The 24,878-nt window shown below is 36.6% G+C and overlaps 1 protein-coding gene and 1 long non-coding RNA gene across 3 annotated transcripts; one reads left to right on the forward strand and one right to left on the reverse strand.

The window, feature by feature from the left end:
- Positions 1–6,242, reverse strand: LOC110806172 (probable methyltransferase PMT5). Of its 2 annotated transcripts, XM_056841117.1 has the most exons (10): positions 5,869–6,240; positions 5,038–5,718; positions 4,804–4,939; positions 4,453–4,693; positions 2,467–2,692; positions 2,143–2,301; positions 1,733–2,035; positions 882–1,014; positions 420–628; positions 1–329 (listed from the first exon to the last, which is right to left on the reverse strand). In XM_056841117.1, the coding sequence occupies exons 2-9, from the start codon at positions 5,556–5,558 to the stop codon at positions 479–481; spliced, it is 1,869 nt and encodes a 622-aa protein (XP_056697095.1). In that variant the 5' UTR covers positions 5,559–5,718; positions 5,869–6,240; the 3' UTR covers positions 1–329; positions 420–478. The 2 variants fall into 2 exon arrangements, with proteins under 2 accessions (XP_056697095.1, XP_056697096.1); XM_056841118.1 differs by lacking the exons at positions 1–329; positions 420–628; positions 882–1,014 and having other exon boundaries at positions 1,869–2,036; positions 2,140–2,301; positions 5,869–6,242.
- Positions 6,243–7,660: 1,418 nt separating this feature from the next.
- Positions 7,661–17,848, forward strand: LOC130470609 (uncharacterized). The gene is made up of 7 exons (XR_008931328.1): positions 7,661–8,126; positions 8,215–8,478; positions 9,135–9,199; positions 11,259–15,584; positions 15,673–15,936; positions 16,593–16,657; positions 17,613–17,848. It is a non-coding gene; the product is annotated as an uncharacterized lncRNA (long non-coding RNA).
- The last annotated feature ends 7,030 nt before the right edge of the window (positions 17,849–24,878 follow it).

A 24,878-nucleotide genomic window follows, 5' to 3' on the forward strand; every position in this document is an offset into this window, starting at 1 on the left:
TAAGAAATATGTCACCTGTTACAGTTACATATTCTTGCTAATGCTATACTAGTATTCTTCAGATAGTCGGGTCGGGTAAATTCTTCATTACAAAGATCAATACCAAAATAATAATAATCAATGGAAAACAGAAACCAAAACCTTGTGGAACAATGAAAAAAAGAATGAATTGCAACAAATGCCTGGCCAAAAAATTTGCAGCCTTTTTCTGCAATGAATATGTTCTCCTAATCTACAACTTCAACCTACCAATAGTCGAGGATGAAGACAACCCAAATTCGTCAATAGCCCAAGCAGCTTCCATACTACTTCGTATATTCGTGAAAACTCTGCCCAAAAAACAACAGCCTCCGCACAGATGAGTTCCTACACTTGCATACAACATTATTACCATAAAACCACAGTTGTAGAAACTTTACCACTTACCAGAGTTGGCAATTCAGAGGCCCTTGCAGTGTAAAACTCGATGATAAAATGACTATTTTCTCAAGAACGGCTTTTGGCAAACAAGAAGCCTCTGATCACTTCCGTTTTGTGGATCAATCACCCTAGCCTCCCAGCGGATCTGAGTAGCATGTGAGCGTGCCATTTCTATGGCTCCAACGTTATCAGAAAGAATAACCCAACCCTAGTAAGGAATACAAAGTTTATGTCAATACTTCACAACTTGAACATGTGTAACAAAACACAATACCCAATAGCAAGATCGGCCAACATCAGCTTATACAAAATACTTAACAAATATTAGATATATATGAATAAACAGAGAGAAGGGAATGGTTTAGATTTCCTAACTCTGTTCCCCACCCAAACCTCAACAAGTTGACAGTATCAGGAAATGTTTCTTATAATAGCATCAAGACAAGAACAGGAAAGCATACCTCTGGCCGCAGAATTCTATCCATTTCCAAAAACAAGTCCATCATACTGCATTTCTCTGAACTGAGAAGTGAAAGAAGACCATTGGCATGGAGCATGTCGTAGGTTCGAGGATAAGTTGGGAAAGGCTCACACCTAAAAACAATTTGATAAACAAGATGAGTACTCAATGCTGTAACAAAATGTTCCATTTATGAGATTTATTGCCCAATAAATTTGAAGAAACAACCAGATCCTAATCCAAGCTCATATACTCCATAAGGACAAACCATCAGTTTAGAAGGCAATCCAAGAAAATTCCAGAAAACAAAATTTAGGTAACTAATTAGTAAGCTCCATAAGATTCCTTCCAGCTGCTTTATCAAAGTCAAATGTTGTAAAATTTGACCGGATCCTTTACTAATCAATAAACGAAGTAATAAATTATAACCATGTGGAGTCTTGATAGATTTATTTGGATATGCACTTCCAAATTATCAACTTTATGTAGCTAAAGATATTAACTGTCAAAGGTGGGCATTGAAACCATGAAGAGCAACTGGAACAACTACTAGTGAACAGAAGGAGTACAAGACCCTACTCTCTATAAGTCCATACAATACCTATATTTTCAAAGTCGAATGTTGACCATTTACATTTAATATACATTCATAAAAATCAGAGAAACTACGGAGTACTACATAATTAGACTTGTACTCAAAAGAATGTTCAGAATGTTGTTTTTTTCCCATTTATTTTATCAATATATTTTAAAATCAATCAATGATAATATTTCTACCTCTATATAATCTTCATAATAACGATTTGTTCTACAAGGTGTTGGAAGATTGTCATTATAAACATAAAACCTTACCAGTTGTGCAGAACACCAGCAAAACCTTGCTCAAGAATAAGGGGGAGTGTGTTGCGACTACCCACGGGAACTACGTTCATGACCCATGCTGATTTCTTCCCATCCAAAAGTGCAGCATTCAAGCCCCCATAATAAGCATTCATGTCCATCACATTGCGTACCATGTTATACGGAGGTAATGGGTCTTCATCACCAGGGCGTTTTGGATGGTCTGAGAATATCAAGGGTGTAAGCAAAGACCAATAGTTTCTAAGGGCCGACTTCCAATATTCCCTCTCTTCATAAAACTCTACATATTGAACACCTGCAGTTTTTGGGAGGTGGGGGTTCAACAAACCAGTATTTCAGTACGCCTGATCAATAACGAGTTGCAACTCACTAAGACAAGAATGTAATTGAAGCAATACTTTCCATGAACTTCAAGTTCTTCCAAGGTCAACCGAGAACCATTGGACCTGTTCCGAATTGGAGTCCATCTTTTACTGCGTGATCCACTGATACATTTCACAAGGGGGTGGTAATATGGTTGACTTTCATGCTCATCCTGGCAAAGAGGCAGCCCTTGTCTCCTACAAATCCAACCCAAAAGGAGAATGAACCTTTACAAAACACTGTTTCAACTAGACCATGTAATCACCACAAAAGCAACATGCTTCGACATAAATGGCTATATTTGAAACTAAATACAGACTGACAAAGTAAACATCAATTAGTCGTTACGCGGCTTCCTTTACCTAGCCCCATAGCAATTTGCATCCGCAGTTTTCTGCCATATAAGAGTATCATCTTGCTGGTCCAGAAGAGTCCAGCAAATCCTTTGGGTGAAATCTTCAACTGGTGTCAACATGTTGCCTTTCTTTGTTGCCAACAAGCTTCCTTGTGGTTTGGTTGTAGGAGAGGTTAATACAAAGTAACCTCCAGGCTTGAGCAACCGGTCCACTTCAATAATAAACATTCCATCTGTTCCACAAACCATCATTAGGATGGATATATGAATAAAAATTGTTTCAAGGCATTCTGTAAGTTCAAGATTTCTAACGAAAAAAATTTACAACAGTCACTGTAGGGTTGAACCTGATTTAACTATCCCCCGGCCAAAAATTGCATCAACTAGACATAAATTACCAAATTGGACTTACATAGCCACTGGAATAGTAATGGCAAAGAAACTGTACTGGCCAGTTTATAAAATTAGATCAGTTTGAGATTTTGTAATAAATGTGAATATATTTAACTAAAGTGGAAAGCATTATCATAGTGGGTTCCGCACAGGATTAACATAATTGGCCACTGAGGGCACTGATTGTTAGAAGCCTCATCTAGTTGGAAAAACTCACATCGCTAGACAAATACTTGAAACAGATAGCAGGTAGTTTCATAATCTACAGGACCAACAGTTATAGCTAAAACTCTAAAAGCCTAAATGTGAACTTCAAACGAAAAATTGTTTCAAGATCTCCTCCTGGAATGTTATCTGTAAGATAGCACATAGTACATCAAAAGTTCAAAACCCAACCCACTTTATGCCAGTTTATTTTCCCTATCTACAGCTGCAAGTCTGCAACACAGGCAATACCTTTTCACAACTTCAATCGAACTCCCATACTCCTTTTCCCTATTAATTTTCTGGGGGAAAGGGGAGTGTTTAGAAAAACAGTGCATTTCTTCTGACTTTCATGGAAAGAAATCCATTAATATTCAAGAAACCTGATATTACATACGTAACCCCAAAACAGAAAACAATACGACAGACATGCCCTTTTGCTCTCAGCACATGAAGAGAAAATTAGTGTTTCTCTTTCTCGAACACATAAGAATCCATAAAAGACTCCTAAAACTTCGCAATATGCTGTTACGCGAATCAATTCATCTCAACAAGTTAGACACCTAATACTGCACAATTACCCTAACTACCAAACAAGGCTTAAAGGTGATAGAGTGATGCAAACCAAAAACCAAACCACTAAAACTTTAAAATATAGAGGTTGTATCAAGCAGAAGGATCCCTCAATCATCAGTTAGATGCAAATCAGTCCAACCCCTCCTCCTAACCAACCAAAATTAGCAATTCTCTTATTGCCTCCTGTGAACGGTCATATCAGCAAGCAAAAGATACAATACGCCATTGCCGTTATGCTTACTCTTCTCTCCTAAGAATCAACTTAGCTTAGAGTCTTAGACACCGCTAATGGAAGAATATAAGGGAAGACGAAGATGATATCGATTAATAAACTGAAATTACATAAATGAAAAGGATATTCAAGCTTTCACGAGGCTTGATTCTCTCCCAATTAACGCACTACAAAATAAGCAAAACTCTCATGAATATTCAACATGATTTCTCTCTCTCTCTCTGATTTTCCCTGTTTATAGTGCTTCTACCTTAACAAACTAACTATCTTCTTCTTCAGGGTACAAACAACTTTATCATAATGATATTCCCTAAAGTGCCCCTACCCCTCATACTGATGCTTAGCATTCTCAAATAGATAAAAACCTATTCGTTCCACAAAGGTAGTACGGTTTGAATATTGTTTTGCTTTCTTTGGACAACCATGCTATAAGAGAAAGAAGATAAATACACTCTACATTCCTTTCATGCTCTCATTCCCAAATTCACTATAGCACAGAAAAGGATACAACCAAACTGGCTTTCCGAAAATACAGAGAGCAAATGTTAAAATTTAAGAAGTAATCAATTGCACAATACCATCTTTTACCTTTTCCATCCCAATCAATACCACATTGAGCGCAGTGAACCATGTCAAACGACAATGACGGATATGGAAGTTGCCTAGAACTAAAATTGCCAAGCATTGCAGGAAGACCTCTTTCAAGGGCCAATTGAACTTGGCTTCCAGTCACCTCATATGCAGCAACACAAATAGGCATCAATTTTAGTGAGACTAAATGGGCCCCGAAGCTTCCAAAACCACAGCCAATATCAAGCACAGTTTGCACCTGTAGTGTTAAACAAATTTTAAGAAGTTATTCTTTCATTTGAAAGACTGTCACAAACAATGTGTCACCCCTGGCGCATCTCATCAGAGGTCAAGCATTGAAAAACTTACACCAGCTTGAACGAAGTCTGAGTCACTACCCAGCCCTATAGACTCTGCAAGTTGGCGAGCATAATCCTTCACCCCATCAAAGATCAACCCATCATCATTGTGAAAAGCAATTTGGTTCTCTTCCAGTAACATCATCCTAGTACATTCAATTGGTAAAAAAAAATTCACAATAAATAAATGAAGCGATCCAATCATTTCTTGACACAAGATAGTTTTGAAGACAAAAAATCATACCTTTTAGTCATGCTTCCAGAAGAAAGGAAATCGTCTTTCGTGATCTTCACATTTCCACTCCAAATCACATCTCGACCAGCAGGCCAACGCAAGGGAATTTTATAATCTTTAGGAGGCCGAACCAAACAGCGTTCTTCATTCCGAGACAACTCACAATGCCGATCAAACTCCTCACCATACTTAAACCCCGCCTCCAAGTTGTCGCTTACATTGTAACACGGTACATAGTTCTCCCTCTCCTTCCCACAAAGAGAAAGCTCCTTTTGCCTAGGATTAGCCCCCAAAGCCAGAAACCTCAAATCAAAATAATCGACTACCGCTTGCTCCTTCAACTTCCTATAATTGGTGTAAACATTGGGAAATCGAGGAGCTCCTAACGAATCAAATTCTCTCAATGACGATGATGACGATCCTAGAAGCACAATTAATGCAAGAATACTAAATAGGCACAAAAGGAACCAATTATGGCGTATTCTATGACCAAAAATGAGCGACAGTTTTTTGAACCAAGAGCTTCTCATGTCCAATTTGTAGTCCACTTCTCCCCCTTCAAAAGTTCATCTAATAACAGTAATTCCACCCCCCAGACGAAGACCAAAAATCATATGAATGGTCCAATTATCCCAAATCACAAGAATTGCGAAAAGCATAACCTCCCGAATCAAACACCAACAATTCTGCCTACAATAAAAATTCCACAAACACAGATCTCAATCAAAATTACGAAACTAATCATACAATCAATAAGTAAATAAGATGTAAAAATCTACAAATAACATGAATTTACATTAGATAAAAATAAATAAATAAATAAATAAAACAAAATCTGACCTGAAAAAAGGCGGAATTTCAGATCACAGTGTTTCTTTCTTCACTTATACACTAATTACTGTGAAACAATACAACCTCAAATCGTCTAGGGTTCGTGAAAATGTGATCTCCAAGTTAAAGGATCGAACAAATGAGTCCGCAAAAAGTGGTCAATGTACCAAGATGAGAGACAAGGATACAGAGAGCACAGACATAGAGAGGGGAGAGGAGAGAAAGCTTGGGATTCAACAATGGCGGAAGAAGAGAGAGAGAGAGAGGAGAGAGAAACAGAAGAAATGAGTAAAAATCGGAATAATCAGTTTTTTTGGTTGGAATTATGATTGTGTTGGGTGTGTAAGTGAGTGTGTTTCAGAATTCAGATCTACGAAGCAGGAGAGAGACGGAGGGAATAATCCGTATCACATTTTCTGTTTTTTTCTTTTCCATTTTAATAATTATTTTTACCACCCAAAACAATGCTTCTAATTACGAGTAATTATTATATGACATTATAAAAATCAAATCATAGATTTTGGTTGAAATTTATGTCATTTACTATAATTCATTTAATATTTGCAAATGATGTACTCCGTAGGTTTTTATTTTATTTTGTATATGACTAATATAGTAATATGGGATTTTGTTTTAGGTTTTTTATCACTTTTCTACATGTTAAATGACCAAAATTTATCATGCACGGAGTACTAGGTGGATAATTGCACGAATATTTGACCAAATGGTTTTTTATCTTTACCTTACTTATATCATCTATTAACTGGTGCTCAAAACAAAATAATGAAGAAAATATTTAAATTACTACTCCGTAATACTACCATGTCGCCAAACAAGTCTAACGAAGTAATGAACCAAACCAAGTTGTTGTTTAATATATATAGGCTGGGAGCTAGTTTTTTTTTTTTTTCTTTGATGCTTAAGAGGATACAAATCCAAAAATAGAAGAAAAATACAAAATACTAAAACCAACTAATGAGGAATGAAATATGGAAAGCCACCCATCTAATGTCCTCGTCTAAAAGTCTAGTAAGAGCTATAGGAATATGCTCAACGATCATAACCCTTTGAGGTTGAGCTACACCATGACTAGCTAGCCAATCCGTCACACGAGTTCCTTCACGGTACACACGAATCACCTTAACCTCCCAACTCGACTCACTAACATACTCTTCCAGGCTTGCACACATGCATGCTATGTTATCGAGTTGGACTACTAACTTGCTTACTTGTAGCTCACGAGCTAGTTCCAAACCTTGACCAAGAGCCATAACCTCAGCTCTAAAAGCATGAAGATAAGAATGTCTAGATGGTCCAGTATAATCGCTCCTGCTCCTGCTCCAGCCAAGCCCGACGAACCCTTAGCAGTACCATCAGAGATCAAAGCATACTACCCTTTCGAATTAATTTCCAAGTATCATCTATTTTCGAATTAATTTTCAGGTATCATCTGTGAACACACTATATGAAGCATATATTGGGGGTGTTTGGCATATGTTTTGGTAGCTTTTTCACTAGCGTTTTAGTTGTCGGCTTTTTATGTTGGTCAAACAGCCAAAAAAAGTGTTTGGTAAAGTGGCTTTTGATAGGTTATGATACATATGACAAAACATAAATCATGCGGAAAAACCTTAATGCCAGGAAACATATTATTTACACATAATCATTTAGCATAATTTAGGAGCATACACTTTGTAGCGTGCCCTCCCTAGCTGCGCCCGAACCGAACAAGAACAAGCCTTTAGGACTCCAAATGTCGTCCCTCCGTAGATAGTCCACAGTACGTCCGTGTAATCCCCCGTAATTTTATACATTTTATTAATATATTTTAACGTATAAGTAATTATATTAAAATAGAATTTACGAATTTTGAAATAAATATTTAAGTAACGAATATTTATTTTTTATACGTTTTAAATATTTCAACGATTTATGAAATTAAAATAATTTTAGAACTTTTGTTGAAAAGAAATCGAATTACGAAAACCGTTTGAAGTTGGAAAACAATCCTAATTGGTTTTGGATTCAAATACTTAAACTCAATCCTAGTTCTAGCCCAAATTGATAAAGCCCAAATAACAAAAACTCAAATTCTTTACTCCCTCCTCTTTCTATTTCACGTGAAACCAAAAACACCAAAACCCTCAAACCTTGCTTCCTCCTTCACGTGAACCTGCAGCCCTCACCTCCTTCAGCGTCGCACAGCCGCCGCACCAGCTACTGCCTGGCCGCCGTCGTTGCTAGGCCACCACCTCCTCCGTCGATCGGTAACTCCTTCTTTTCTTCTCTTGCTTCGTCCTCCCTCTCGTTCGTTTTTTCAATATCTTTATTTTGTTGGTTTTGTTTGCTCGGCAGCCACCACCACACGCCGCTAGCCTTGCCGCCGCCTGTCACTGCTGCCACGCTTCCCAACCTCCGGCGGTCTCCCTCCTTTCTCCTCCACGCACGCAACAAGCTTCCCCTTTCTTCTTTTCTTGCTTCACCATCAGCACAACCACCACCGTCGCTGCCACCTGACAGTCGTGCCGCACCGCACTCCTGCGCCTGTGCTGCACCGCCGTGGCCGCCGTCGCTCCCTGCCCAGCCGGCGCCCTTGCTCTTCACTCTCTTCTTGATTTGGTTATTTCTTAAACCCTAAGTAACTAATTATTTTAAATTAAAGTTTGTTAATTTAGATTATATTCTTAAATTAAATTTATAATTTTTAGGGTAAATGTGATTTTCAGATTTGATGTTGAGATTAAAAACGAATTAATTTTCAGTTTTGATTAATTAAAATTAAGATTAGGGCTTAATCATAATTTATTAACTTAAATTATGTTTTCTTGAATTAAAGTTATGGGTTTTGTGATTTAAATTATAAATTTGAGATTATATGAATTTTATAATAAAGTTATTAATTTTCAGATTATCTAATTACATCGAAATATTGGTTTTTGATTGTTTAAAGTATGAAATTCAAGGTTTTTATAATTATTAATCATGATAGGTTGAGTATGGATTATTGAATTGATTGTTTTGAGATACTAGGAACGTAGGTTGACCTTGGGGAAGCTTTTAAATGAATTTATATTGCTGAAAATTTAAAGTACGATGTTTGCAAAAGTTTTCAACGAATTTCAATCACTAGTTCAATAATTATGATGCTAGGAAAGCAAATGTTTAAGTTTTGATATTGGGGAAAGCTCTAAATATGTTTAGGATACGTTTAGAATGCTTTAATTATGGTTGCCAATGACTAGAAGTTGATTGGGATTACTTGTTGGTTGTTTTAGGCGGAGAATTCTCTTTAGGCGACTTTTGAAAGTGTTAAAGTGGCCTATCAGTTTGTTTACACAAGGTACGTACATACCTGTGTGCTTGGAATGTGTGCTAATTGTTGAAACCATGTTGAATTATTGATGAACTTGGTTATGTTAATGTTGTGGATGAACTTAGTCAGGTTGAAATTGCATGTTCGATACTGTTGGGTGAACATATTAAACCTTTATTGCATTTTGAGGATTATAACATGTTAGTATGGAAGATTGATGCAAACATGTTTTATTGGGAACACTAGATTATTTAGTATATAATTCAGATCAGTTAATTGTTGTTCCCTTTTTAGCTTTTCACTACTTTATGAGGGCGGAGGACCTCATTTAGTAAGTTGAAACCTTATACCCATATTCAGGGGTTGATCCGTATTAAAGAAAAGATTAGAGTTAATTGGAATGAGTCTTGTTTGATGCCTTTGTGATCACTTACTCAATTCCAAGATAAAAACAGTTATAAATAAATGTGAGTTGCATGCCTTATGTGATTGTTGAGTCATAACAGGGTGTCAATTTGTAAATCACGTAAAGTGAAACTGAGTAGCAATAGCTTTAGACTGTGCACGTCTAAAGTGACGGACAAACAGGAGTTGGGGTTCATGGTGGTAGCCCATGGCCTTTCATTCGGACCGGATTGATCACCGCGTCCTATTTTCAGTCAAACGTTCCTCGATATCGCAGGTCACTGAGGTTACGGAGTCGCGCCCGTACCTCGCCTAGCTAGAAAACTCGGTCCATTGCCTATTTCAATTAAATTAATATTATTGTTATAAAAGTCTAGTCCAGTCTAGCTTAGTCTAGTTAAGTATAGTCGTCAGGTTATCATGCTTTGTCTGCCCTTAATTATGTTTAATAGTATCATGTTAGGATTATTATTGCTTTAGTATGTAGTACTCAGCTTTGCTGATTACGTGCTTTGTTTGTGTGTGTTGATCATGGCTATGCCTATTGATCCTGTGATGACCCATCTTTGGTGAGCAGTCTCTAAGGATCAATAAGCGTTGCCCATCTACAGGTTTGAAGATGATGCATCATTGGGATCGGGATTAGAGAGCTTATAGTTCTATTTGTTTAATTAAGTGATTTAATTTGTTAACTTGGATTTGAAATTTGTCGTACTATTTATATTTCCTTATTTTCGTTTATTGGTTTTGGGATTAAACCTGTAATCAATTACCTATAAACCTCAAATTAGTTTTATGTTTTCCGCTGCAAAATTCTGAATAAGCCGTTACGTTTTCACACGGGCGATAATGCCTTGATAATTCTCTATATTTTATATTAAAAGGTTATTTTAGAAAAGAGAGAATTGTCGGGGTGTTACAAAGTGGTATCTAGAAGCTAAGGTTTTACTTTAATAAATTTTTAGGCGCCTAACTATCTAGTTATTTAAAATAAATTTCTTAAAAATCGAGATTCTACGTATTATAGTGTTCAAAAATTGGTACTTTTTTTTGGGGGGCCGATTTCATTTTACCTTGTTTGAAAGTATACGATATTCCTTATTTACGTTCGAAATCAAATTATTTTTCCAAGTTAAAGTGATACTTTGGACATTTATTTTTTTTATTATTTATTATTCAAACAAATAAATAAAAATAATATGAATACATTTTTTTTTTAAAAAGGAGTTCAATTTTTTTTAAGTTGTTTCAAGAGTTAGAATTCGTTAATTAGGAAATATAAATCTTTTCGAATTAATAACTTTATTCTCGAATTTATTCGCTACGCATTTTCTTAACTTATTTCATTTTACTTATGTTATATTTTTATTTATGTTATTACTCTACGTTATAATTTTATTATATTTTGGTCCTTTTATTTCGTTATATAAATGATTCTAATGCTTTAGTTTATGAGAGATGGGTAGTATAAGAAGGGCATATAAGATAGAATTATATGTGCATTAGTAGCTAGTCAATGATAAGAAATTGATTGTTATGTATGTGCATGTGCTAATTGTTTAAGTGTTACATTTACAAGTGCATAAAGAATTGTTTGATTCCACCAAACTTATCGATTACTGAACCTTGTTTATGTTTTGGCTGGAAAATCGTTAGTGAGACCTTGAATTGTGTATTTCAGGGATAAAATGTTTCTTTCCAAGTATACCAATATAGGATCCTTCGAGAAACTTGATATAGAAACCCCAGATATTTATGTGAAGAAAATTGTGTTTGGATGTGAATATTATGCTAAGGTTCAAGGGCAACCTATCTTAATGAGAAAGGATATCATAGCAGCCACTATCATTAATTGCTTACCTAACAAATTTCCATACCTAGAACTCAAGGAAAAGTTTAAAGACATGCATTCTGATAATGGAACTCCAAACTTGGCTAAGTATGGAACTTGGGATGGTAGATGGAAATATGATTCAGAAATTCTGACCACCGTTATTGAAGCGGCAGAAAGTGGGTTTAGAGACGGTAAAATCGTAGGGAGTCATGTTGGGGATTCAGTTACAGAAGAACCTATGGGAATAAGTGTAAATAATGACCTAGAGGAAAATGATGTGGCTGTGGAGAATGAGAATGTAGGTGTTGAGGCAGAGAATCCTAACCTAGTGGCCCATGAGCCAACCATCGAAATTTCTAGTGACTCAGATGCAGAGCTCGAAAGTGAACAGGAGATTGCAAGTGAGCCTAATCAAGATGGAGACAGGGGAGAAGATGCGAACCCTGAGGAAGACCCCGATGAAGACCCTGAAGAAGAGTTCGATGATCTTGAGATCTAAATGTCACTCCGCAAGTTCCAGGAGCAATGGATAGGCAAGAGGCCACAAATATTTTGAAGTCATAAATAGTTAATTAGCTCTTTTATGTTTTAAAAAAATAAGTAGCAAAGCTACAACAGTTTAAGGTTAAAGTTTATTGAAGTTTGAAATGTTCTTTATTATTTTCAAGGATATAATAAACCTTTATAGAGTCAGCAATAGAAGTTAAAGTATTTTTTTTTCCAATTTGGGAATTCCATAATTCGCCAACAGTAGTTTAAATTTATATCATAGAACCTTTACTTTATTTTAGGACAAACTCGATGTTACGATTTAGGAAGTGTTATCAACATTTTGTTTCGAGGAATAAAGCTAGATTATAGATAATCCAAATGATCATGAGTTTATTTTGGGCACCCGAATGGGAATATTATTACTTATTTGTTGTGATTGAACTTCCATTCATTGGTTTTCAAATTGTATGTCCTTGATGGGGATATTTCCTTGAATGAGTGACGATGATTGCTCTATTATTGGTGTACATTCTTGAATAAGTGTTTGTTGATGCGATCTCTATGATCAAATCTAAATTTCTTTCGTAGAGGGGAAATATGAGTATGGATCGTAGAGTAATTAATTTTAGGTCGCACACTAGAATGTCAAGCAATAATGACTTAGTTGTCGCTATTCGCCTCTTGACGGAAAAGATGATCCAAGAGAGAATTGAGCGTCCCGATTCTGCTGGGGACATGTTTAAAAAGACTAGCCAAAGTTAAGTCACCATACTTTAAGGGGGAAACTGATCTTACTTTTTAGAGAACTAGGTTAGAGAGTTCGAGAAACTGTTTGGGGATTTGAACTGTCTTGAGAACATGAGAGTGGGTCAAGTTGTACTGTACTTGGAAGATGAAGCTGATTTATGGTGGAGAGAAAATGGGGTTAGACTTAGCGCTGTTGAGAGATTCAATTGGGATCCGTTTTTTTTTTTACTGCCTTAAGGAAACCCCTTTTATGAGAAAGCAAAAGGCACAAGAATTCATAAACCTTAGGATGGAATTGACTAAGTTTGTACAAGTCTAAGATAGACGTACTGTGAAATTCAGAAAGTAAATGTAAGGAACCATATTGGAAGATTGACCTCGTATAGATGTTTTGGGTAGTCCAAGAACCTTTGGTTATTTCTGTAATGCGAGTGAGGAAATTGATGAATAGGGAGCGTGAACTATTTTTCTGTAGGGTGCTAGATGGGAGTAAAGAAATTGGGGTCAAGATCGAGGACGTTCCCATGGTGAATGAATTCTTTGATGTGTTTCCGAGTGAAATTGCCAGTACGTCACCAGCTAGAGCCCTTGAGTTCACAATAGAGTCGAATCCCGGACCGACACCTATATCCAGAGCACTTGATAGACACCTCTTGGAATGAGTGAATTGAAGACATAGTTTCAAGAATTGTTCGATGAGGGTTATATTAGGCCTAATGCATCACCACGGGGAGCTCTGGCGTTGTTTATTAAGAAGAAAGATGAGAGTGTGAGATTGTGTATCGATTTTAGGGAGCTAAGCAATGTAACCATCAAGAACAAGTATCCTTTGCCTAGGATAGATGACATATTGGGTCAATTGAATTGGGCGAGTGTGTTCTTGAAGACTGATTGTGTTTGAAGTATCACCAATTGAGGATAGCTGATAAGGGCCTATAAGACCTCATTAGGACTCGTTATTGTCATTATGGGTTTAGAGTAATGTCGTTTGGGTTAACCAATGCACATGCCATAATTATGGATTTGATGGATGAGATTTTCTACGAATTCCGAATTAAGTTTGTTATGATGTTATTGATGATATCCCTATTTATGCAAGGAATGAGAAAGAGCATGACAAACACTTGAGGATTACTTGGAGACGCTTAGGAAGAATCTAGTTTTATTAGATGAAGTATACAAATCTTGAAGTCATATGTGTATAAGTGACACCAACGGAAAAGTGAAGGACTAACTTGATTGAGAACTATGTTACGTAAGGGAATAAATCTAAGAGACGGTTGGAGTGGTCCAGGATCGTTAGAAATTTGTTGTCTTGAAAAGAAGGGAATATATGAATTGGTGAAATACTAGGATTGAAGCCCAAGAGTTATACATCCATGAAAGGCGTAATGAGGTTCAGTAGAAAAGGAAAGTGGCGCAGAAGGAGTGTCTGTAGATCCTACTAAGGTTCAAGCTGTGAGTGAGTGACCTACTCCAAAGAACGTGTCTAATGTTTGAAGTTTCCTAGGCCTATTGGACTATTATAGGAGGTTTCCGAGAGACTTTTCGAAGATAGCAAGACCAATGACCAATCTGATGAAAAAGGAATCAAAGTTTGAGTGAAGGGAGAAATGTGTAAAAGCTTTCCAGATTGTAAAAGAGCATTTGACCCCCGCACTCGTTGTCACGTCAGTTGAAACCTTACGAGGCTAATTAACCTACTCATGACCTAAAGCTAGCTGTTATTGTGTTATATGCGAATATTCGGAGACATTACCTTTATAGGGCAACATGTAAGATCCTTACCGAGCACAAAAGTCTGAAATTTTGGCAATAAGGTCCAGTTGAAGCTTGGGGACAACATTGAAAATGATACTGCTTTCCACCCTGTAACCGATGGTCAGCTTGAGAGCACTAACCAAACCATGGGAGATATGTTGAGAGCATGTACTATTGACTTTAAAGAGAAGTTGGGAGATCATTTAGATTTGATTGAATTGTCGTGCATCGATAGTTACCATGCGAGCATTACGATGTCACATGTTGAGGCATTGTGTGGAAAAAGTGTAGAAGCCCATTGCTGGAATGATTTGAGTGAAAATATTGTATTGGGGACATAATTCGATGAAGTGAAAGTATCCAAAGTTATTCCCTGAGATGAGTTACGAGGGCGTAACTCGTTTTCTTTAAGGGGGTAGAATGCGATAGAAATTCGCGCTTTTTACCTATTTTTATAGCAATTTTATGCATTTTATGCTAATTTTTAGCAACTTATACATGTTTGTGCAAAGTAAATAAATTCTCCGCATAAGAAAAAGGTGTTCATGAGTAACACAAGCATCCTTGAGTTGGCAAAAGAGTGCACAAGAGTGGCACAAAGTACTTCTACAGTAAGAATAAGTTGAAAACTTTTGAAAAATGTGTGAATTTTCGTGTCAAGTTTCGGGACGAAACTTCTTTTAAGAGGGGTAGATTGTAATCCCCCGTAATTTTATACATTTTATTAATATATTTTAACGTATAAGTAATTATATTAAAATAGAATTTACGAATTTTGAAATAAATATTTAAGTAACGAATATTTATTTTTTATACGTTTTAAATATTTCAACGATTTATGAAATTAAAATAATTTTAGAACTTTTGTTGAAAAGAAATCGAATTACGAAAACCGTTTGAAGTTGGAAAACAATCCTAATTGGTTTTGGATTCAAATACTTAAACTCAATCCTAGTTCTAGCCCAAATTGATAAAGCCCAAATAACAAAAACTCAAATTCTTTACTCCCTCCTCTTTCTATTTCACGTGAAACCAAAAACACCAAAACCCTCAAACCTTGCTTCCTCCTTCACGTGAACCTGCAGCCCTCACCTCCTTCAGCGTCGCACAGCCGCCGCACCAGCTACTGCCTGGCCGCCGTCGTTGCTAGGCCACCACCTCCTCCGTCGATCGGTAACTCCTTCTTTTCTTCTCTTGCTTCGTCCTCCCTCTCGTTCGTTTTTTCAATATCTTTATTTTGTTGGTTTTGTTTGCTCGGCAGCCACCACCACACGCCGCTAGCCTTGCCGCCGCCTGTCACTGCTGCCACGCTTCCCAACCTCCGGCGGTCTCCCTCCTTTCTCCTCCACGCACGCAACAAGCTTCCCCTTTCTTCTTTTCTTGCTTCACCATCAGCACAACCACCACCGTCGCTGCCACCTGACAGTCGTGCCGCACCGCACTCCTGCGCCTGTGCTGCACCGCCGTGGCCGCCGTCGCTCCCTGCCCAGCCGGCGCCCTTGCTCTTCACTCTCTTCTTGATTTGGTTATTTCTTAAACCCTAAGTAACTAATTATTTTAAATTAAAGTTTGTTAATTTAGATTATATTCTTAAATTAAATTTATAATTTTTAGGGTAAATGTGATTTTCAGATTTGATGTTGAGATTAAAAACGAATTAATTTTCAGTTTTGATTAATTAAAATTAAGATTAGGGCTTAATCATAATTTATTAACTTAAATTATGTTTTCTTGAATTAAAGTTATGGGTTTTGTGATTTAAATTATAAATTTGAGATTATATGAATTTTATAATAAAGTTATTAATTTTCAGATTATCTAATTACATCGAAATATTGGTTTTTGATTGTTTAAAGTATGAAATTCAAGGTTTTTATAATTATTAATCATGATAGGTTGAGTATGGATTATTGAATTGATTGTTTTGAGATACTAGGAACGTAGGTTGACCTTGGGGAAGCTTTTAAATGAATTTATATTGCTGAAAATTTAAAGTACGATGTTTGCAAAAGTTTTCAACGAATTTCAATCACTAGTTCAATAATTATGATGCTAGGAAAGCAAATGTTTAAGTTTTGATATTGGGGAAAGCTCTAAATATGTTTAGGATACGTTTAGAATGCTTTAATTATGGTTGCCAATGACTAGAAGTTGATTGGGATTACTTGTTGGTTGTTTTAGGCGGAGAATTCTCTTTAGGCGACTTTTGAAAGTGTTAAAGTGGCCTATCAGTTTGTTTACACAAGGTACGTACATACCTGTGTGCTTGGAATGTGTGCTAATTGTTGAAACCATGTTGAATTATTGATGAACTTGGTTATGTTAATGTTGTGGATGAACTTAGTCAGGTTGAAATTGCATGTTCGATACTGTTGGGTGAACATATTAAACCTTTATTGCATTTTGAGGATTATAACATGTTAGTATGGAAGATTGATGCAAACATGTTTTATTGGGAACACTAGATTATTTAGTATATAATTCAGATCAGTTAATTGTTGTTCCCTTTTTAGCTTTTCACTACTTTATGAGGGCGGAGGACCTCATTTAGTAAGTTGAAACCTTATACCCATATTCAGGGGTTGATCCGTATTAAAGAAAAGATTAGAGTTAATTGGAATGAGTCTTGTTTGATGCCTTTGTGATCACTTACTCAATTCCAAGATAAAAACAGTTATAAATAAATGTGAGTTGCATGCCTTATGTGATTGTTGAGTCATAACAGGGTGTCAATTTGTAAATCACGTAAAGTGAAACTGAGTAGCAATAGCTTTAGACTGTGCACGTCTAAAGTGACGGACAAACAGGAGTTGGGGTTCATGGTGGTAGCCCATGGCCTTTCATTCGGACCGGATTGATCACCGCGTCCTATTTTCAGTCAAACGTTCCTCGATATCGCAGGTCACTGAGGTTACGGAGTCGCGCCCGTACCTCGCCTAGCTAGAAAACTCGGTCCATTGCCTATTTCAATTAAATTAATATTATTGTTATAAAAGTCTAGTCCAGTCTAGCTTAGTCTAGTTAAGTATAGTCGTCAGGTTATCATGCTTTGTCTGCCCTTAATTATGTTTAATAGTATCATGTTAGGATTATTATTGCTTTAGTATGTAGTACTCAGCTTTGCTGATTACGTGCTTTGTTTGTGTGTGTTGATCATGGCTATGCCTATTGATCCTGTGATGACCCATCTTTGGTGAGCAGTCTCTAAGGATCAATAAGCGTTGCCCATCTACAGGTTTGAAGATGATGCATCATTGGGATCGGGATTAGAGAGCTTATAGTTCTATTTGTTTAATTAAGTGATTTAATTTGTTAACTTGGATTTGAAATTTGTCGTACTATTTATATTTCCTTATTTTCGTTTATTGGTTTTGGGATTAAACCTGTAATCAATTACCTATAAACCTCAAATTAGTTTTATGTTTTCCGCTGCAAAATTCTGAATAAGCCGTTACGTTTTCACACGGGCGATAATGCCTTGATAATTCTCTATATTTTATATTAAAAGGTTATTTTAGAAAAGAGAGAATTGTCGGGGTGTTACAGTCCGGATCCGCCTCAAGTTAGACCAACTAGAATCGCCTTAAGGTTACTAGGAAATTCGGTTAAGTGTTTGCAAGTGTATGGCTGATTTTTCTTTCAAAAACTTACCCTTAGAATACTTCAATCCCATGTGTATAAATTATGACCCTAGACCTTTATTTATAGAGGTTTGGAAAGGGAATTGGAATCCTAATATGATACGATTTAATTAAACTTAGAATCCTATAAGGACTCTAATTAATTAAATAATCCTTTTAGGAATAGGATTTTAATCATACACCAAATCCTAATAGATTTAGGAATTGTGCATGGACACAAACACACACACACGTACGGAGCCACGAGGGCGCCCACGCATGCGCGCGCTTGGCCCACGCTACGCAGCCATGCCTTGGCGCGCTGGGCCCTCTCGCTGGTTTTTGGAATTCGACATCAGGAAGTGTTTTCACACCATCGACCGACATCGACTCATCCCAATCTTTAAGGGCTCTACCTCGGGCCATTGACATCATACGCTCTACTGAAATAGCGCCATGGGCTGTGCGTGTTGGCGTGTGTCTTGCTTTGTAACACCCCGACAATTCTCTCTTTTCTAAAATAACCTTTTTATGTAAAACGTAGAGAATTATCAAGGCATTATCGCCCGTGTGAAAACGTAACGGCTTATTCAGAATTTTGCAGCGGAAAACATAATAAATAACTTTAGGTTTATAAATAATCGATTACATAGTTAATCCAAAAACCAATCAACAAAAATAAGATCAACTAACAAGTTTAAAGTCCAATTAAACAAACCCAAGTCAACTTAGCAAATCAAAACTAAATACAAGCTCTCTATTCCCGATCCCAATGATGCAACATCTTCAAACCTGCAGATGAACAATACGTATTGATCCTTAGAGACTGCTCACCAAAGATTGGGTCATCACAGGATCAATAAGGCATAGCCATGATCAACATGCACAAGCAAAAGCACGTAATCAGCAAAGCTGAGTACTACATACTAAAAAAAATGATAATCCTAACATGATTCTATTAACCGAACAATCCTAACATGATACTAAATAAAACATAAGCAAGGAAAACCAAAACATACTGACTTGAAAGCTATACTTGACTGGACTAGACCTTTATAACAATAATATTATTTAATTTAAAATGGCAATGGACCGAGTTTTCTAGCTAGAAGTCTTCACTAAGGAAGACGAGGTACGGGCGCGACTCCGTAACCTCGGTGACCTGCGATATCGAGGAACGTTTGACTAAAAATAGGACGCGGTGATCAATCCGGTCCGAATGAAAGGCCATGGGCTACCACCATGAACCCCAACTCCTGTTTGTCCGTCACTTTAGACGTGCACAGTCTAAAGCTATTGCTACTCAGTTTCACTTTACATGATTTACAAATTGACACCCTGTTATGAATCAACAATCACATAAAGCATACAACTCACGTTTATTTACAACTGTTTTTATCTTGGAATTAAGTAAGTGCTCACAAAGGCATCGAACAAGACTCATTCCAATTAACTCCAATCTTTCCTTTAATACTGATCAACCCCTGTATATGGGTATAAGGTTTCAACTTACTAAACAAGGTCCTCCGCCCTCATAAAGTAGTGAAAAGCTAAAAGGGAACAACAATCAACTGATCTGAATTATATACTAAGTAATCTAGTGTTCCCAATAAAACATGTTTGCATCAATCATCCATACTAACATGTTATAATCCTCAAAATGCAATATAAGTTCAATATGTTCATCCAACAGTATTAAACATGCAATTTCAACCTGACTAAGTTCATCAACAACATCAACATAACCAAGTTTATCAACAATTCAACATGGTTTCAACAATTAACACACATTCCAAGCACACAGGTATGTACGTACCTTGTGTAAACAAACTGATAGGCCACTTTAACACTTTCAAAAGTCGCCTAAAGAGAATTCTCCGCCTAAACAACCAACAAGTAATCTCAATCAATTCCTAATCATTGGCAACCATAATAAAGCATTCTAAATGCATCCTAAACATATTTAGAACTTTCCCCAATATCAAAACTTAAACATTTGCTTTCCTAGCATCCTAGTTATTGAACTAGTGATTGAAATTCGTTGAAAACTTTTTGCAACCATCGTACTTTAAATTTTCAGCAATATAATTCATTTGAAAGCTTCACCAAGGTCAATCTACGTTCCTAGTATCTCAAAACAACAAATTCAACAATCCATACTCAACCTACCATGATTAATAATCATAAAAACCTTGAATTTCATACTTTAAACAATCAAAATTAATATTTCAAAGTAATTTGATAATCTGAAAATTAATAACTTTATTATATAATTTGCAAAATCTGAAATTTATAACTTAAATCACAAAACTCATAACTTTAATTCAAGAAAACTTAATTCAAACTAATAAATCATGAATAAACCCTAACTCAATTTTTAATTAACCAAAACTGAAAATAATTCGTTTATAATTAGCAACCCAAAACTGAAAATCATGTTCAAGCCATAAAAATTATAAATTTATTATCAAGAACATAATTTAAATTAACAACTATAATTAATTAAAATAATTAGTTACTTAGGGTTTAAGAAAGAACCAATTCAAGAGGGAGAAAGAGGTTGGCCGGCGGGAGACCACGCGGCAGCGAGCATGGAGGTTGTGGAGTGGTGGTTGCACTGGTGGGCGGCGTGCGTTGGTGGTGATAGCACGCAAAGAAGAAGGGAAGAGAGGGCGGGGAGCCGGCTGGTCAAGGCAACAACCGCGACACCAGTGGTGCAGCGCGGGGTGGTCTCGGCTAAGCGACGGACTGCGCAGGTGGCGGTTGCGGCTCGGTGGTGGCTGCCGAGTAAATAGAACAGCCAAGAAAAACACGGTGAGGAGGAGAGAACAACAAGAAAGAAAAAGAAAAACTAAAGAGAAGAGGGAGGAGGAGAGAGTACCGGAAAAGGGGGAGCACGTCGACGGTGGTCGACGACGGCGTCCGGGCGGCAGCAAGTAGTAAGCAGCAAGTACAGCAAAGGGTTGAGGGTGTTCACGTGAATAGTGATGGAGAAAGAGGGTTTGCTGTGATTTTTGTTTCACGTGAGATAGAAAATGGAGGATTGAGTTTTGGGTTTTAGTGTTTGGGCTTTGTCAAATGGGCTAGGATTAGAATTGAGTTTGTTTGAATCCAAAAATGGTTAGGATTGTTTTCTAAATTCAATTGTGTTTTCATAATCCAAATTCTTTTCGACATAGAATTCTAAAATTATTTTAGATTGCATAAATCGTTAAAATATTTCAAATGTAATAAAATAAATATACGTTTAATTATATATTTATTTCTAAAATTCGCGAATTCTATTTAAACATAATTAACTATACGTTAAAATATATTAATAAAATTTATAAAATTACGGGGGATTACAATCTACCCCTCTTAAAAGAAGTTTCGCCCCGAAACTTGACACGAAAATTCACTCATTTTTCAAAAGTTTTCAAATTATTCTTACTGGAGGAGTACTTGTGCCACTCATGTGCACTCTTTTGCCAACTTAAAGTTACTTGTAATATTCACGAACACATTTTCTTATGCGGAGAATCTATGTACTTTGCATCAGCATGAATAAGTTGCTAAAAATAAGCATAAAAATGCATAAAAATACCATAAAAATAGGTAAAAAGCGCGAATTTCTATCGCATTCTACCCCTCTTAAAGAAAACGAGTTACGCCCTCGTAACTCATCCCAGGGAATGACTTTGGATATTTATACTTCAACGAATCATGCCCCCAAAGCTATATTTTCACTAAAATCGTAGCAAGTGGGATTTCTACACTTCTTTCCACACAATGCCTCAACAGTTTCCATCTTAAAGCTCGCATAGTAACTATTGTTGCAAGAAATTCAATCGACTCTAGGTGGTTTTCCCAATTACCCTTAAAGTCAATAACACAGGTTTTCAACATATATTTCGTTAGTAATCTCAATCTGTCTATCGGTTGCAGGGTGGAAAGCAATATTCATTTTCAATGTTGTCCCCAAGTTTCAACTGGACCGTATTGCCAAAATTTCAGACTTTTGTTCTCGGTAAGGATCTTACATGTTGCCCTATAAAGGTAATGTCTCCAAATATTCGTAGATAACACCATAACAGTTAACTCTAGGTCATGGGTTTGGTAATTAGCCTTATAAGGTTTCAATTGACGCGACAACAGCTAAATCTAGAAAGCTTCCTCACATTTCTCACTTCACTTGAAATTCGATTCCTTTTTCATCAAGTTGGTCACTGGTTTTGCTCTCTTCGAAAAGTCTTTCACAACCTCTTATAATGGTCATCTAGGCTTAGAAAACTTCAAGTATCGGACACGTTCTTTGGAGTAGGTCACTCACTCACAGCTTGAATCTTAGCATGATCTACAGAACCTCCTTCTGTTCAACTTTTCCTTGTTACCGAGCCTCATTACACTTTTCATGGGTGTATAACTTTTGGTCTTAACTCTTAGCTCTTGCATCAATTCATGTATTTCTTTTCATCTTTTCCAGACAACAATGATTTCTAACGATCCTGGACCACTCAAATCGTCTCTTAGATTTATTCCCTTACGTAACATAGTTCTCAATCAATTTAGTCCTTCACTTTTCCGTCGGTGTCACTTATACACATATGACTTCAAGACTTGTATACTTCATCTAATAAAACTAGATTCTTCCTAAGCGTCTCCAATTAATCCTCAAGTGTTTGTCATGCTCTTTCTCATTCCTTGCATAAATAGGGATATCATCAATAACATCATAACGAACTTAATTCGGAATTCGTAGAAAATCTCATTCATCAAATCCATACTTATGGCAGGTGCATTGGTTAACCCAAACGACATTACTCTAAACCCATAATGACAATAACGAATCCTAATGAGGTCTTAGGCCTTTATCAGCTACTCTCAATTGGTGATACTCCGAACACAAATCAATCTTCGAGAACACATTCTCGCCATTCAATTGGTCAAATATGTCATCTATCCTAGGCAAAGGATACTTGTTCTTGATGGTGTTTAGCTCCCTAAAATCGATGCATAATTCCATACTCTTATCTTTCTCCTTAACAAACAACACAGGATCTCCCCACGGTGATGCACTAGGCCTAATATACCCCTTAACGAAACAACTCTTGCAATTGTGTCTTAATTTGCTCATTTCGAGAGGTGTCATTCTATATGGTGCTTTAGTTATAGGTGTCGTTCCAGGAACTAAGTTTATAGTGAACTCAAAGGCTCCAACAGGTAACATACTTGCAATTTCACTCGGAAACACGTCAATGAATCCACTCACAATGACAACACCTTCGATTTTGACTCCAAGTTCTTTATTCACCTTTAACACACTACAGAAAAATAGTTCACGCTCCCTATTCATCAATTTCCTCACTCGCATTACAGAAATAGCCAAAGGTTCTTGGACTTCTCAAAACATCTATACGAGGTCAATCTTCCAATATGGTTCCTTACATTTACTTTCTGAATTTCACAGTGTGTCTATCTTAGCCTTGTACAAACTTAGTCCATTCCATCCTAAGGTTTATGAATTCTTGTGCCTTTTGCTTTCTCATAAAAGGAGTTTCCTTAAGGCAGTAACAAACGAATCCCAATTGAATCTCTCAACAGCGCTAAGTCTAACCCCATTTTCTCTCCACCATAAATCAGCTTCATCTTCCAAGTACAGTACAACTTGACCCACTCTCATGTTCTCAAGACAGTTCATATCCCCAAACAGTTTCTCAAACTCTCTAACCTAGTTCTCTAAAAGTAAGATCAGTTTCCCCCTTAAAGTATGGTGACTTAACTTTGGCTAGTCTCTTAAACATGTCCCCAGCAGAATCGGGACGTTCAATTCTCTCTTGGATCATCTTTTCCGTCAAGAGGCGAATAGCAACAACTAAGTCATTATTGTTGGTCATTCTATAACACGACCTGAAATTAATACACCCTATCTTAGGTTCTAAACATCACTTACATGTCATTCTATATCAAGCAATATTTACTTTGACCATAGAGATCGCCTCAATAAACAATATTCGCATAAAATCATTTACGAAGGCACGACAATCGTTTACGAAGGTGCAACGATCGTCTACAAGATGCAATAATCATTGAAAAATAATCATCCTCAATAATTCACGAAAGGCATTCACACGCTGCACATAAGGCATAACATTTTGAATCATATTGGTCATGGAGGTCTAGATTGGCCTCACTTCCTTTATGTACTCAAATCATTTAATATTATTGTGGCAACTAAATTGACCCACAATTCACATTGAGTATGCAAACAATAAAGAATTAATCCCTGACGTACTACCTAGAGGTTGGGGTATTATGGAATCCTCAAAATAAAATAAAGAATAATTCCTTGAAAATTTTAACTTTTATTGCTAACTCCATAAAGGTTTATTACATCCTTGAAAATAATAAAGAACATTTCAAACTTCAATAAACTTTAACTTTAAACTGTTGTAGCTTCGCTACTTATTCTCTAAAACATAAAAGAGTCAAATTAACTATTTATGACTTCAAAATATTTGTGGCCTCTTGCCTATCCATTGCTCTTGAAACTTGCGGAGTGAAATTTAGATCTCAAGATCATCAAACTCTTCCTCAGTGTCTTCATCTTCTTCCATATCTTCATCTTGATTAGGCTCATTTGCCACCTCCTGCTCACTTTCGAGATCTGCATCTGAATCACTAGAAATTTCAATGGTTGGCTCATGGGCCACTAGGTTAGGATTCTCTGCCTCAACACCTACATTCTCACTCTCCACGGCTACATCATTTTCCTCTAGGTCATTATTTACACTTACTCCCATAGGTTCTTCTGTAACTGCATCTCCAACATGACTCCCTACGATTTTACCGTCTCTAAACCCACTTT

This window comes from Spinacia oleracea, chromosome 3 (genome assembly GCF_020520425.1).
Source record: "Spinacia oleracea cultivar Varoflay chromosome 3, BTI_SOV_V1, whole genome shotgun sequence".
In the NCBI taxonomy this organism is placed as follows: Eukaryota; Viridiplantae; Streptophyta; class Magnoliopsida; order Caryophyllales; family Amaranthaceae; genus Spinacia; species Spinacia oleracea.